We start from the raw sequence: 13,564 nt of genomic DNA, 5'->3' as shown, positions 1-13,564 counted from the left end.
TGCAACGCGGTTGAACGTGGTTCGTGGAGCTTCCTCTGGTATTGTATGTGTGGACGTTGTTCACTTTTTGGAAGTATGTTGACAGGTACTTGGGTGTCTTTGTGGTGTAGCGTATCTTGAAGACCAGGCCCAGTGCAAGCTGCTGCACTCTGTCAACTACTCGTAGCCAATCAAGGCTCAAAAAATGAGCAGCGGTTAGATGTGTCCTAGGGTTGAGGCCTACACACACACACACACACACACACACACACACACACACACACACACACACACACACACACACACACACACCTTCGCAACCAGATTGTTGCAAAACATGAAAATGTCACTACGTCGCTCCATGAGGACAAAACAGACTCCTGCTCATCTGAAAGACTTTGTATAATAATAATAATAGTGAGCTCCCTCAAGAAAGAGCAAGAATGCGCTCTGGGAGCTTGCTGGGAAGGTGACAGTCTACCCACCTTCCTAGTTTTCAAGTGAAGAATAATTATATTGTTTATTGTTTATGTTGTGTCTCAGGTCCCGTGGTAGGTTCAGCTTAATTAAGGAATTTTGCTAATCGGCCTCATTTGGCTAGGAACAATACAGACTGCCAGTAGAATATTATTTTTGGCCAGAACTACAGAGCGAACAACAACAGTACCACCACGAGTGGTCACTCCCCGCCAGACGGCCGACTGTTGGTACCTGTGGATGGGGTTTTAATGGGAACGCCGCTAGGGGGCAGTAGTCCACCTATTCCCACAATGCCTGAAAGCTTGGTATTCCCATACCTGTCCACACACGCCGCTATTCAGCAAGTTAGTTTACTGACTACCACTTGGACCCACCTTCTCAGAACGTGAAGTTTGGGACACAGGGAGAAAAGGGGTTTTAATATCCAATAAGATACAAAGTGCATGACGCCGAACAAATGAAGTACAGCATCAATAGATTCTATATTTGTTTTAACTGTTTAAGTATGCTATGAACATCGAGTTTCACCTGAGCTCGGGACATTCCTTGGATCGCTCCTCCAGTTTTCGGAGGAAGGTGGATTTCTCAATTTAATGCTCTGAAGCAGGAAGTTATTACCAAGCGAAAATGGTAAGTATTAGGCATTTAATATGACTCTGAATGAACTCTTTCATTCAACTAGATAAGCCGGCAGTAAATCGACGTTTAACTTGTGATCTGAATACTCGACTAATCAAGGCAACTCAGTGAGTCAAAATCAGAGCCTTTTCCCCGACTGGGAATGTCAACTCTCCGTAACAACGTTCCGACAGGGAGCGGAGGGTTAGACGCCCAGTGCATTGGAGGAAGCGCTGCTCGGAGAGGCCTATGAATCAATAGAGCACAATCGCACTTTCTTGAATAGACTACAATAAGCAGCCCTAACATGACTGAAAACATTGCACGTTTTCTCTTGTCATGAATGCACTATTTTTTTGTTTTGTTAGTGCAACCCCGATGATCTAATCCATGTTTCAAGTAATTCATGTTTCTTTTCAACTGGGAGTGGTCTGAATATGTTTTTATTATAGCTTATACCAACCTGTCACGTCATTTTAGATCAGTGGTCACAAAAGAGGACCAGAAACAGTAATAATAGGATGTTGACTTAAACTGAAGATTGCAATTGAAGATCTTAACCTCAGTCCACACGATCACCACCGTAATTATTATTCTCCCCTAAACACATCAGGAATTACACAGCAAGCAAGTTGTTTATTTTTTGCAATGCTCTCTGTCAGAAGAGAAATGGACGCCTAATCAGATGAGTCGAAGTAGACCAACGTGTCTGGGCACAGTTATCCACACCAAACAAGTTCCTGTAGGGGGAAGGAATGTTGGGAATCCAGGATGGGAAGATGTTAGGGTCACCACCACTAGATACTGATCTTGGTCCAGTTTGACATACATTTAATATGATGCCAGTACCAGGAATAAGATAATAGTTTTGACACCTCTCTCACTCAGTTTCTACCTTTATACTTCAATATTCACATTCTTTTTCCTTGTTTCCTTCTCAAAACACATTGGAGGATAAAAGATCCACGGTCCCTCCCCTTAGGTATTTTCATCCAATACGTTTTGAGATGGAAGTGAGGAGAGGAATAGAGGGAAGATTATAGGGACGCAACCAGGGAATCAAGGAGATGAAGCCACCAGAAATGTGCTTACAGTGACAGTGTTTGGTTCCTCTTTCATTGTTAGATAAGATAAGGCACCGAACAGTGACTGTCCAACAAGAACTGAATTGTTGTAAGCCACAAACATCTGTTGTCACATAATTATTGTTACTAAGAGATCACAAGGCTAGGTTTTTCCAGAGGTCCTACACCTTACCAAGGGTTTGAGCTCATAAGACGTTGCCTAAGGTAATTTCAAAAAGAGTACACATCAGCGCGGACTGTTGAGAAATCCACTTTAGCTGAGTGTGACCACAGCTCCACTTTTGAAATGTTGTGGTTGTGTAATAGCCTTTTGTGATGTTAAACATCTATTTAAAAGCTGTAGCGATACAGCAGTGGGGGGTGCAGCCTGCTTGTTGCTACAATAAGGGAAGTTTACTTACTTGTCACAACAACTGATTTTAATTCAGTGTGTTTAAGTCTTGGTTTTTGCTCTTCTATTTTCACACAGCATTGAATTGAGAAAATGAACACAATAATGAAGCGTCTTGGATTATGTGTCTAGACTATTAGGCTATGTCTGTTGACTTATTTTGTATAGACTCACTCAATGCACCTCCTTATACAGTGCTACAACACTCCAGCCAAACTGAAATATCTGATTGTACAATGCAGAGATGCATGCCAGGTTTGTAGCATCAGCTGTCAAGAGCTCGTATACAGTGACCAAATACTACACATTAAGTGCTTAATTTGGACATTATATTAATCTGTCCCAATACTTTTGGAGCCCTGAAATACGGGGTCTATATACGCAAAGTGTTGTCATTTCTAAATGGTGAAATATTTATGAAAATAAAAAAATAAAAGTTGACAATCTGTACTTTATAAATGTTTTGTTGCATTTCAAATTGAAACATTTGAACTATAGAGCAAAAAGAAGAAAACATGCTTCACAGTCCAAATACACAATGTGCAGTTATCTACAGTACTTACTTACACAGTACTGTGTATTTCAGCATTTACTCATGTCAGCATCTACTTCATTAGACAGTCACAACTGTTCTCCCGTTGATTATGTTGGTCATCTTTCCTACCCCAAAAGAGTGTTTTCCACTACTCATTCCAGGTCAGCATTGACTTAATGAGTACGTGTGCACTCACCAGACGAGGAGAGGAGTTAAAACAAAGAGAGTGTGGGAGAGAGAGAGAATGTGAATGCATGTGCTCAAGGGTTGCTTTATTGCTATACGTGTTTGGGCTTCTCAGTGCAGAATATATTGCATGGACCAATAGAAACACAATCATGAGATGACCCAGGTATGTCGTTATAAACAAAGCAAACAACAGATGCTTGGTTATGATCATTTTAGCGTTAGATTATCTAACTTTCTTTTCCATCCTCTGACACCCCTTCCCCTCCTCTCATTTTCTATTTTCTTTTCTTCTTTCTCTCAGGGGAGTAAGGAGCGCTACCACTGGCAGACCCAGAATGTTAAGGTCAGTGGAGTTGATGACATGGTGCTGCTATCCAAGATCAACGAGGAAGCCATCACTGACAACCTCAAGAAGAGATACATGGATGACTACATCTTTGTATCCTTTATTTGTGAAATGTATACTTACAAGAGTGCCAATGTACTGCCATTGCTGCCTTAATAACATATGATGAATAATATATATTGAACCAAAGTGACAGTACAGTGAGTGCATCATACATTTTTCTATATGGACCCAGCAAAACCCACAAACGTAGTGTTACTAGTGCCATGCTCTACCAACACACGCACGTACACACACACACACACACACGACACACACTACTTACAATCTATCTAACAAACTCTCTCTCACACACCTTTTCACATAAATGCAAATTTCTCACACATACATTTTTTCACTTACAAGTTGAGAAGCACATTTTAAAAGTGTTTTACATTTCGAGGAGGGAATTTTTACCAACATCCTATTTTATATCAATAAAGGCAGACTCAGTCTTGTGTTTTCATAGCATTACTATCAGCAATGATCATTACAATGCACCACCTTTGGGGACTGAATTCTTTATTCATTCATTCATTCATTTCCTTAACCTGCGATCCTCAGACCTACATAGGGTCAGTGCTGATCTCTGTCAACCCATTTAAACAGCTTCCCTACTTCACTGAGAAAGAGGTGGAGCTCTACCAAGGGGCTGTGAGTATACACACACACACACACACACGCCACTGGCCATTCAGTCATCGCGACACCTTCACAATCAATGATTCAACCGTTCAGCAGAGAGATGTACTGTTACAAGGATCTAGTTTGCTGCTGTATCTGTGAGACAATCCCAGCCGCCATGCCCTAGGGCCTAGGCTTACACCAGGCAGACACTGCACAATTTCAGTGTTTGCAACGGGCAAGTTATCACAAGGACGTTTACATATGTGACACCAGCCAGTAGTGGAGTTACTGCCGTTATCCTGGCAATGAACAGACATTGTAGGGGAGGGTGAGAGAGGGCTCGTCGTATGGCACAGCGTGAGACTTACCGTCTGGTCTGCTCATGCAGTATACGTTGTATCGAGTCTGCATAACGTAGTCTTAGACCCTTCTGGCCTTGATATATGAGATGTATTGCTCGCTCAGTATCCACCATTTCCACCATCCCCCCCAACCCTTGATCTTAGACAGAGAAACTCTGGCGTACAATGCTGTTGGCATAGTGGAGTTTATCAATGTGCAATGTCACCCACTAACATGTCTGACTCATACAATGTCACATACTGTAGGTTTTTCCCACTTTAACAGGGGACCCCGTCACTTACGGCCGAATATCTCCGCGTCACATTGGGTTAGAATTCCAAACTAAAAATGACCAGAATAGCATGCTGAACACACTGAACTTTGAATGGAGTCTTAGTCATTTCTGTTTATTTTTTCCGTTAACGAGATAGAATAAGAAAAGCATATTTTTCTATGCCGCTATGAGTACACCGACCAACGCGACGCGGTCCGCGTAGAACGTAGAACTAGAACGTAGAACTATAAAAGTGGAGACCCCTTACGTAGGCTACGTAGGCTACGCGCGTAAATTCGACGCAGAAGCTTAAATCGGCCTTCAGACAGCCTGGCTTGCCTTTGGCCTTTATTACACACACAGTTATTGAGTAACTTTAACACTCATCATCTCAGTCAGTACCACTATACCAGTAATAATATATCTATTTACTGTAAAGCCGTCTAGCCCTCTAGACATTTATGATGCCGTATATCTTTATAAAGAATAATATGATGTTGTGTCTGTCTTATATCTCAACTGATTGAAAATGGTTGATAATAGCTCAAGACCATTATGAGATTAAATAAGTCATTATAATGCAATGATACTGTATTTAAACTAAGCTTAAACACATTGGTTTCTCTGATAAATCACATCACTGGTTCTGTGCAATGTGTCTTTTTCAGAAGGGCACCAATCAAAGGTTTTGGCCCCCTTCTCTTTTCTATGTTCAATAATGAATGACCTCTCATTTGTATGCTGCTGATACAGTACTCTGGGGGACAGATCCAAGAATTGCTTTACTCAGTCCAAGAGACTGAAGATCGTATATGCATACTGTGTGTTGACTATGATGATGATGATGATGATGATGATGATGATGATGATGATGATGATGAGGAGGACTCTCCTCTGACAGGCCCAGTATGAGAACCCCCCTCACATCTATGCCCTGGCTGACAACATGTACCGAAACATGATGATTGACAGTGAGAATCAATGCGTCATCATCAGGTCAGATGATTAATTGAATTTTCTCATTAATGTATTCTGTCAATGGTAGATGAGCAGATGAAGGAATAAGAATTTGAATCTGTTTCACCTAAATCGTTACGTTCAATAAGGATTTGAATCTGTTTCACCTAAATCGTTACGTTCAATAAGGATTTGAATCTGTTTCACCTAAATCATTACGTTCAATAAGGATTTGAATCTGTTTCACCTAATTCACACGTTCAATAAGGATTTGAATCTGTTTCACCTAAATCATTACGTTCAATAAGGATTTGAATCTGTTTCACCTAAATCATTACGTTCAATAAGGATTTGAATCTGTTTCACCTAATTCACATGTTCAATAAAGTGGGGAGAGTGGAGCTGGAAAGACTGTGGCAGCAAAATACATCATGAGCTACATCTCCAAAGTGTCGGGAGGAGGACCCAAAGTACAGGTGTGTGTGCGTGTGCGTGCGTGTGCGTGTGCGCGTGCGTGCGTGTGTGATATCTTTTCTGTCCCTTCCTTATACAGTTTCAGTCAGTTTAACCGTACATCACATACTTCTGAACTACAACGTCTTGTGGAAGACTCGTGTTTTATTTGTCCAATAGTAGGTTTAGTCTTGGCCCAAGAAACCGTTCCTTTAAAAGGATTTGGCATAGTCCAAGAATATGACATTCTTGGGCACATAACCACATGATCAGTGATTGTGACTATGCAATTTAGTTTGGGAGTAGGCCATGAAACCACATCTCTTACACTGCAAAAAGTAAATCTAAGTAAGAAATATCTTAAATCAAGGCAATGTATGCTTGTTTTTTGTCTGACTGCACTAGTTCTAAGATATATTTTACTTATTTTAAGACAATCCTGGCAAGTGAATTTTCCTTTGTTTGTTGGCATATTATTTTGTTTATTTTAAGTAACATTCCCCTCATTTTAATGCAGTTTTTTCTTCTTGATTTTGAGAGCTAACTTTTGCAGTGTAGTGCTCACTGGCCTCCATCTCCAGGCTTCCACTCACATTGCTCAGAATTAAACAACATGAATGCAAAAGATGATTCTGTGAGAATGCTCTGTCACGAATATTCATTTTTGTTCACCTCTTCTCTTCCTGGCAGCAAGTGAAAGACATCATCCTCCAGTCCAATCCATTGTTGGAGGCCTTTGGGAATGCTAAAACCGTGCGCAACAACAATTCCAGTCGCTTTGTGAGTGGCACCAGCTCTCAGAATATACATGGATGTAGAGGCAGAGTTAGGATATATGGATGTAGAGGCAGAGTTAGGACTCAGTCTGAGAACTGGAATGAGAATTGTGCACGTTAGAGAGAACAAGATACCAGATCCACGCCTGATACCAGTCCCACCCTGGGAATGATGAAGGGGAATGAACAGCCCTAGAGTCTCGATCCATATTTCTGTAGGATTGTTTGGAAATACCAGTTATCAGTCTGAGCAAAGAAAGCTTGGATTACTTGGTCATTGTATTGATAGTTGATACTGTACAGTCTGTAGTATCTATCGATATAAACAGCAGTGTCTCCCTTTCACGATAGGTTCTCGTAGTCTGTGGTTAAAAACAAAATCTATATGACACCTGCGACAAGTGTTTTTTGCATTTTTATAAAGCTACGCTATTTTAGGTATTTCTAAAAACTGCAGAGCAGTCTCTGACACCAACCAAGAGATGTTTTCATTTGTTTCATTGTGACCGAGTTAAACAAAGGATACGTGGTCCAATTTCCGTTTGTAATGTAGGACCCTTTATCCACTGAGTCTATGTCTTCCAGGGGAAGTACTTTGAGATCCAGTTCAGTCGAGGAGGAGAGCCGGACGGAGGGAAGATCTCCAACTTTCTGTTAGAGAAATCCCGAGTGGTGTCCCAGAACCAGGAAGAAAGGAACTTCCACATCTACTATCAGGTATGAGAGATCAGAACCATGGCAGTAGACAGGAAATAGCCTCCATTTCATACTTAGAACATGTCCATGTGATGTGGCATTGGGTAGCCTGTTAAAGAGATGCTACTGTACAGGATCTTTGTATAATTTCAGCCATTAGTTCTGAAATGAGTACTCAAACACAAAGATAGGTCCTTTAAAAAAAAAGACTGAACATTCTGAACGTTCCTTGACAGGTTCAGTAACAAATGAGCTCACTGAATGTTGGCCTAAATCAATATTCCACCATGTTAACTGGATGAGAATCTTTGAAGTTATAGAAATATTAGGTGGTTGAATTCTTGGTTCAACTCTTGGTTTCCCTAGACCTCCGTGTTTGCACACTCAAGTTTGAATAGTTAATTAGAATTGGAATAAGAAGAGCTAGAAAAGTATGTTCCAGAATAAACTTCATGGGCTTGCAAAGTCCAATATCAAGATTTAGATATAGTGTCAAGTAATAGGATCAGAACATAGGTCAGAACAACAGCTTTACACATGCAGCTTTATCAATCATGAAATACTCATTCTCTAACCCAGCATCAGGAAGAATTGAACTTGTGATGATAACGTTTGTATGATCTTTGACCCTAAGCTGCTGGGGGGTGCCACCAAGGAGCAGAGGGAGAACCTTGGGGTGACCACACCTGACTACTACCTCTACCTGAACCAGTCAGGGACCTACACCGTGGATGACATCAACGACAAGAAAGAGTTCTCTGACACCATGGTGGGCTCTTGCACTTTTCACCAGTCTTTGTGACGTGTGTGTGTGTGTGTGTGTGTGTGTGTGTGTGTGTGTGTGCATTTGTATATCTGTGTGTATGTGTGTTTCAGGAGGCCATGTCCGTTGTAGGTCTGTCTGTGGACGAGCAGGACACTGTGCTGCAGATCGTAGCGGGCATCCTTCACTTAGGCAACATCGCCTTCAGAGAAGAGGGCAACTACGCTGTGGTGGAGAGCGAGGACTGTAAGTCCCACACACACCTGACACACATCTGTAATACACTTACACAGATACATAGCTGTTACACACACGCACACACGCACACACACACACACACACACACACACACACACACACACACACACACACACACACAGTTACTGTGGCAGACATACAGAACATATACAAACAAAACACAAACCGGCATATTTGTTCCACACGTATTCTAGTGTGGTGCCACTTCTCACATAGATGCGCATGTTTGCCCATGGCCCAGACTCATGCAGAATGACCTACCTATAGAGAGGAAAGCAGAGCAATATTCCTGCATTTCTTTGTGTGGTACTTGTACTCTGCAATGACAATGAAGTTGAATCTTATCTAATCAAATCTAATTTCCCCCTAGCTGGAGAATTTGTTTACCTGTGTTTACATGTGCACGCACACACAAACTCACACAAGCTTTGTTTTTGATTTCAACAAATCAACCCATCATATTTCCCCAAACCCTGTATAATGCTGAAAACAAAGACATGGCAAAGAAAAAAAGATAAAAAAGGGGGAAAAATACCTTCGAGCTCCTTTCCCATATCGCACTCTCTCTTCTTGCGCCCCCCCCCCTTCAGTCCTGGCGTTCCCTGCTTACCTGCTGGGCATCAATCAGGAGGGTCTGAAGAGCAAGCTGACCAGTCGGATTATGGACAGCAAGTGGGGGGGCAAGACAGAGAGCATTGCTGTCACCCTCAACACGGAGCAGGCATCCTTCACACGCGACGCCCTCTCCAAGGCCCTCTACTCCCGCCTCTTTGACTACCTGGTTGACGTGAGTACCCCTCCCTTCTGCGTGGCTGTAGTAGGGGTGGGCATCGCCGATCGATAATTGATCGATAAGGATCTTGGTCGATAAATGTTTTATTTTGTGATCGACCAAGATCCTTATCGATCAATTATCGATCAATTATCGATCGTCGATGCCCACCCCTAGGCTGTAGTCACGTGGAACTCCTTCACTTGTCCACATCCGGTCTCTCTAACTTGCACTTTTTCAGCATGCTTATTGTTATGTTGGTAATGATAGCAATTATTATTTTATTTTTTCTGTTTGAATCTCAGAAATGCAAAGCCGACTGACCAGGCTGAGTAGATATTTTGCGGATAAAACACTAGATGAGGCTACGGGTTATTGTTAGAGTAAGAGTTAAGGTTTGTGTTAAAGGTAGGGTTATTGTTCGGGTAAGAGTTAAGGTATGTGTTAAAGGTAGGGTTATTGTTCGGGTAAGATTTAAGGTTAGTGTTTGACTTAAAGGTAGGGTTATTGTTGATAGACCATAGACCATCTCTTCAGGCTACATCTTGACCTTCCCTCCAAAAGTACAGTTTCTCTACTGGAAATAAAAAAGTAAGTAGAAAGTAATTCTTCCTTCTTCTAGCATTGTGACTGCCAATGGCTCCTTGGTCCTAGCATAGATTTGTTTTTCTTCTGATGACTGATGGATAGATGATTCACTTACTTTACTATGTACTTGTTGTAAGTCACTGCTAAATGTGTAAATCTGAAAATGTAAGTTAAGGTTAGCATTTGTGTTAAAGGTAGGGTTATTCCAAGGATCCTACTTAACATCCACCTTGGGCTATATCTGGGCTGCATTTCATTTCAAAAACATAAACGCTCCCTTTTAGGTTGGACAGATATGCATGCAATGCACACCATGCCGTGATGCATGCAATATTGCATCCTTGCTCAGGTTTGACTGTTTCTGGTTGAATTATTTCGCATTTGACTGCTCTATGTGGGGTGGTGAGACAAGATGAGGCCTGTCTAATGATATGAGGTGTGATGCAGCAGAGCTTACACATGTCCTCTCTTGTTCCCTGTCAAGGTGTTTACTGAAGTACCTCCACAGAGCTGTGAATACAATAAGGAAAAAAGAAATGCAACTAAATTGTTGCCAAATGACATTGATTCTGTGTTATGGGAATGAGAGATTGTAAACGTACCCTAAACCTTTGTGCTTTCTCATGTACAATGTAGAAATGGTTGGTTCTATTTAGATAAATGCGACTCACAAAAGGAATCCCCACTCAGCACATTTGCACTGCAGAAGTCTTTTATGGACCATTCATTTTTATTTTCCTCTCTCCCTGCATTGTGCATGCTTTCCCTTTTTTCTCTCTCACTTTTCCTTCCTCTTTCTCCTCTTCCCTCCCTTCTCTCTCTCTCTCTCTCTCTCTCTCTCTCTCTGTCACCCCCCTCACACTTTCCTTCCACTTGAACCCCAGTCTATCAACAAGGCTATCCAGAAAGACCATGAGGAATTCAACATTGGTGTGCTGGACATATACGGCTTTGAGATCTTCCAGGTGGGTATTATTATTACGCTGATCAATGCCGCACCAACACTCACACTCTTGTTTCATGTAACCCATGGCCACGTTTAAATGTAGAATTATTATTATTAAGTGGTAATATCTGATATGTCTTAATGGTGTAAATGTAATTGTCTTCTTTGTTTATAATCTACCTTTTGACATGCTCCTCATAGAAAAACGGCTTTGAGCAGTTCTGCATCAACTTTGTCAACGAGAAACTGCAGCAGATATTCATTGAGCTCACATTAAAAGCTGAACAGGTAGAGTGCATTATTTCTTAAACATCAAATTACATGATACAACGACATTACTTTAGCTTTAGACATATGTGACAGGGGCTGGTGTTAAGGTCCCCAAGTAGTTTTACAGATTATGAAAGTGCAGATTGTAAAACTTTCAAATGATGTGTCATACATCTGAAAATAGTTGAAGAAGATGCTTATTTGAATGTTGGTACACCTCAAACCAAATAGCGGAGAAAATCTACCTGCATGTTTAGCAAATCACAAAATGGTGATAGAACATGAACATGCTAAAAACACAAAACTACACATAACTAGATGATCACACAGTCCTTGCTTTTGAACAGTTTGTTTACAAGACATGTATCACTAACACTCATTGAGAACAAAGCAAGACGGCAGACAATAGTGAATCCAAGACAAGCTGAGTTTGCTGCCAAATGATGAGTATTTAGTCATCCTAAAACTGTTATTTGTTATATTGAGTTGGCTCTTCAACACTTAAACCTTCGTAATAATAATAAATAAATAAATACATTTTTGTCATCTTCACGATTCCTGACTTGCCCCTTTCACCAGCCCTCTGGCTCACATACTCTGTCTATTTCTTGCAGGAGGAGTATGTGCAGGAGGGGATCAAGTGGACACCAATCGAGTACTTCAACAACAAAATAGTCTGTGACCTCATTGAGTCCAAGTTGGTGAGTGTCCCACGCCGGCCCAAAGCTGTCGTTCTGGTGCAGAAGTAAACTAAGCCATGGTTTTAGTTGCTGTTCCTCAGGATCCATAGATTACACCCCTGGTTATCAGGATCTGTAGGTTATCCAAACCCTTGCTATCCAAAATGTGTCATTTGGGGGAACTGGCCCTTTTAAAAGACATAAGTGGAAAATGTAGTTTCTCCAATAGCGAACGTGTGCAAAGACTACACTCCTACAATTTGATGTCATTTAGCACTACAATCACTGCCATCATTCCTCCACATACTTACCAGAGTACATTGTTACAGTGTTTGTTGGTTTAAGCTGTAAACTATGTTTAGCATAGGTTCATTTCTATTTCTCCATGTTTATTTCAGTGTCAATTTGTTAGTCTCTTTTCTGATTTTATCCAAAGCGACTTACAATAAGTACATTTGTCTAAGTAAGTGAATCAACAGTCATCATAAGTAAAACTTTCGATAAGAACAAGTGCCATTGGCAGTCACAGTGCTAAAGAAAAGAAGAACACACATTTTATTTGTTTGTTTTGATTTAAAGTTCAGGTCATGTACAATAGGGTTTTAGGGGTTGGAGGAGTGCATGTGTACCCTAAAGAGACGGCTCTTTAGTCTATGGCGGAAGATAGGTAGTGACTCTGCCGTTCTAACAGTGGTGGGAAGCTCATTCCACCACTGGGGCACCAAGACAGAGAAGAGCCACGACTGAGCAGAACGACCACTACGTCCTCGTAGAGATGTCGATGCCAGTAGGCTACATGTAACCAATTCTCTCTCCTGCATGCCGGAATTTATGCATCATAATAAATAAATAAATAATACCAATAATAAATAAATTATAAATAAATTATACCAAGTGTCAGAGGCAGCAGCTTTGAGCGGAAAGGAAACGGCAATGTTAATTGCTGACATGCTCTAGTTCTTGACACCACATTGTTTTTCTCATCAGAACCCTCTTGGCATCATGAGTATCCTGGACGACGTGTGTGCCACCATGCATGCCAAGGGCGAGGGGGCTGACCAGACCCTGATCCAGAAGCTCCAGTCCCAGATCAGCTCCCACGAGCACTTCAATAGCTGGAACAAGGGCTTCATAGTGCACCACTACGCTGGCAAGGCAAGAAACACTATTCTAATTCTGCATTCTGTCCTTGATTCCTCTCATTCTCTCTCCTCCCCACCTTCTCAGAACGCATCGGAGGACAAAACCTGGGGAGTTTGTAATTCGAGTTTGTAATTCGATCGATCACTTGCAGATTGAACAATTATTTCGCAACATTTGGATCACATAGACAGCCACTAGAGAGTCACATAGACAGCCACTAGAGAGTCACATAGACAGCCACTAGTGAGTCACATAGACAGCCACTAGAGAGTCACATAGACAGCCACTAGAGAGTCACATATACAGTCACTAGAGAGTCACATATACAGTCACTAGAGAGTCACATATACAGTCACT

General features: G+C 41.4%; 1 protein-coding gene across 1 annotated transcript in view; it reads left to right on the top strand.

The window, feature by feature from the left end:
• Nucleotides 1-3,623: 3,623 nt before the first annotated feature.
• The window catches only part of myo1eb (myosin IEb), a gene marked incomplete at its 3' end in the record, with an annotated part of 29,724 nt that continues 19,783 nt past the window's right edge, over nt 3,624-13,564 (top strand). Inside the window, exons 1-13 of the mRNA XM_080540900.1 lie at nt 3,624-3,716; nt 4,227-4,316; nt 5,807-5,901; nt 6,251-6,338; nt 7,006-7,095; nt 7,677-7,808; nt 8,422-8,556; nt 8,664-8,796; nt 9,399-9,595; nt 11,053-11,133; nt 11,316-11,402; nt 11,999-12,085; nt 13,052-13,219. Of these exons, the coding sequence (XP_080397026.1) occupies nt 3,639-3,716; nt 4,227-4,316; nt 5,807-5,901; nt 6,251-6,338; nt 7,006-7,095; nt 7,677-7,808; nt 8,422-8,556; nt 8,664-8,796; nt 9,399-9,595; nt 11,053-11,133; nt 11,316-11,402; nt 11,999-12,085; nt 13,052-13,219 (1,461 nt within the window). The 5' untranslated portion in view covers nt 3,624-3,638. The remainder of the gene's footprint in view (nt 3,717-4,226; nt 4,317-5,806; nt 5,902-6,250; nt 6,339-7,005; nt 7,096-7,676; nt 7,809-8,421; nt 8,557-8,663; nt 8,797-9,398; nt 9,596-11,052; nt 11,134-11,315; nt 11,403-11,998; nt 12,086-13,051; nt 13,220-13,564) is intronic.

The sequence above is a fragment of the Nansenia antarctica genome (assembly GCF_963989245.1).
Source record: "Nansenia antarctica genome assembly, chromosome: 10".
In the NCBI taxonomy this organism is placed as follows: Eukaryota; Metazoa; Chordata; class Actinopteri; order Argentiniformes; family Microstomatidae; genus Nansenia; species Nansenia antarctica.
Note: the sequence above shows the minus strand (reverse complement) of the source record. Positions and strands in the feature narration are given on the sequence as shown.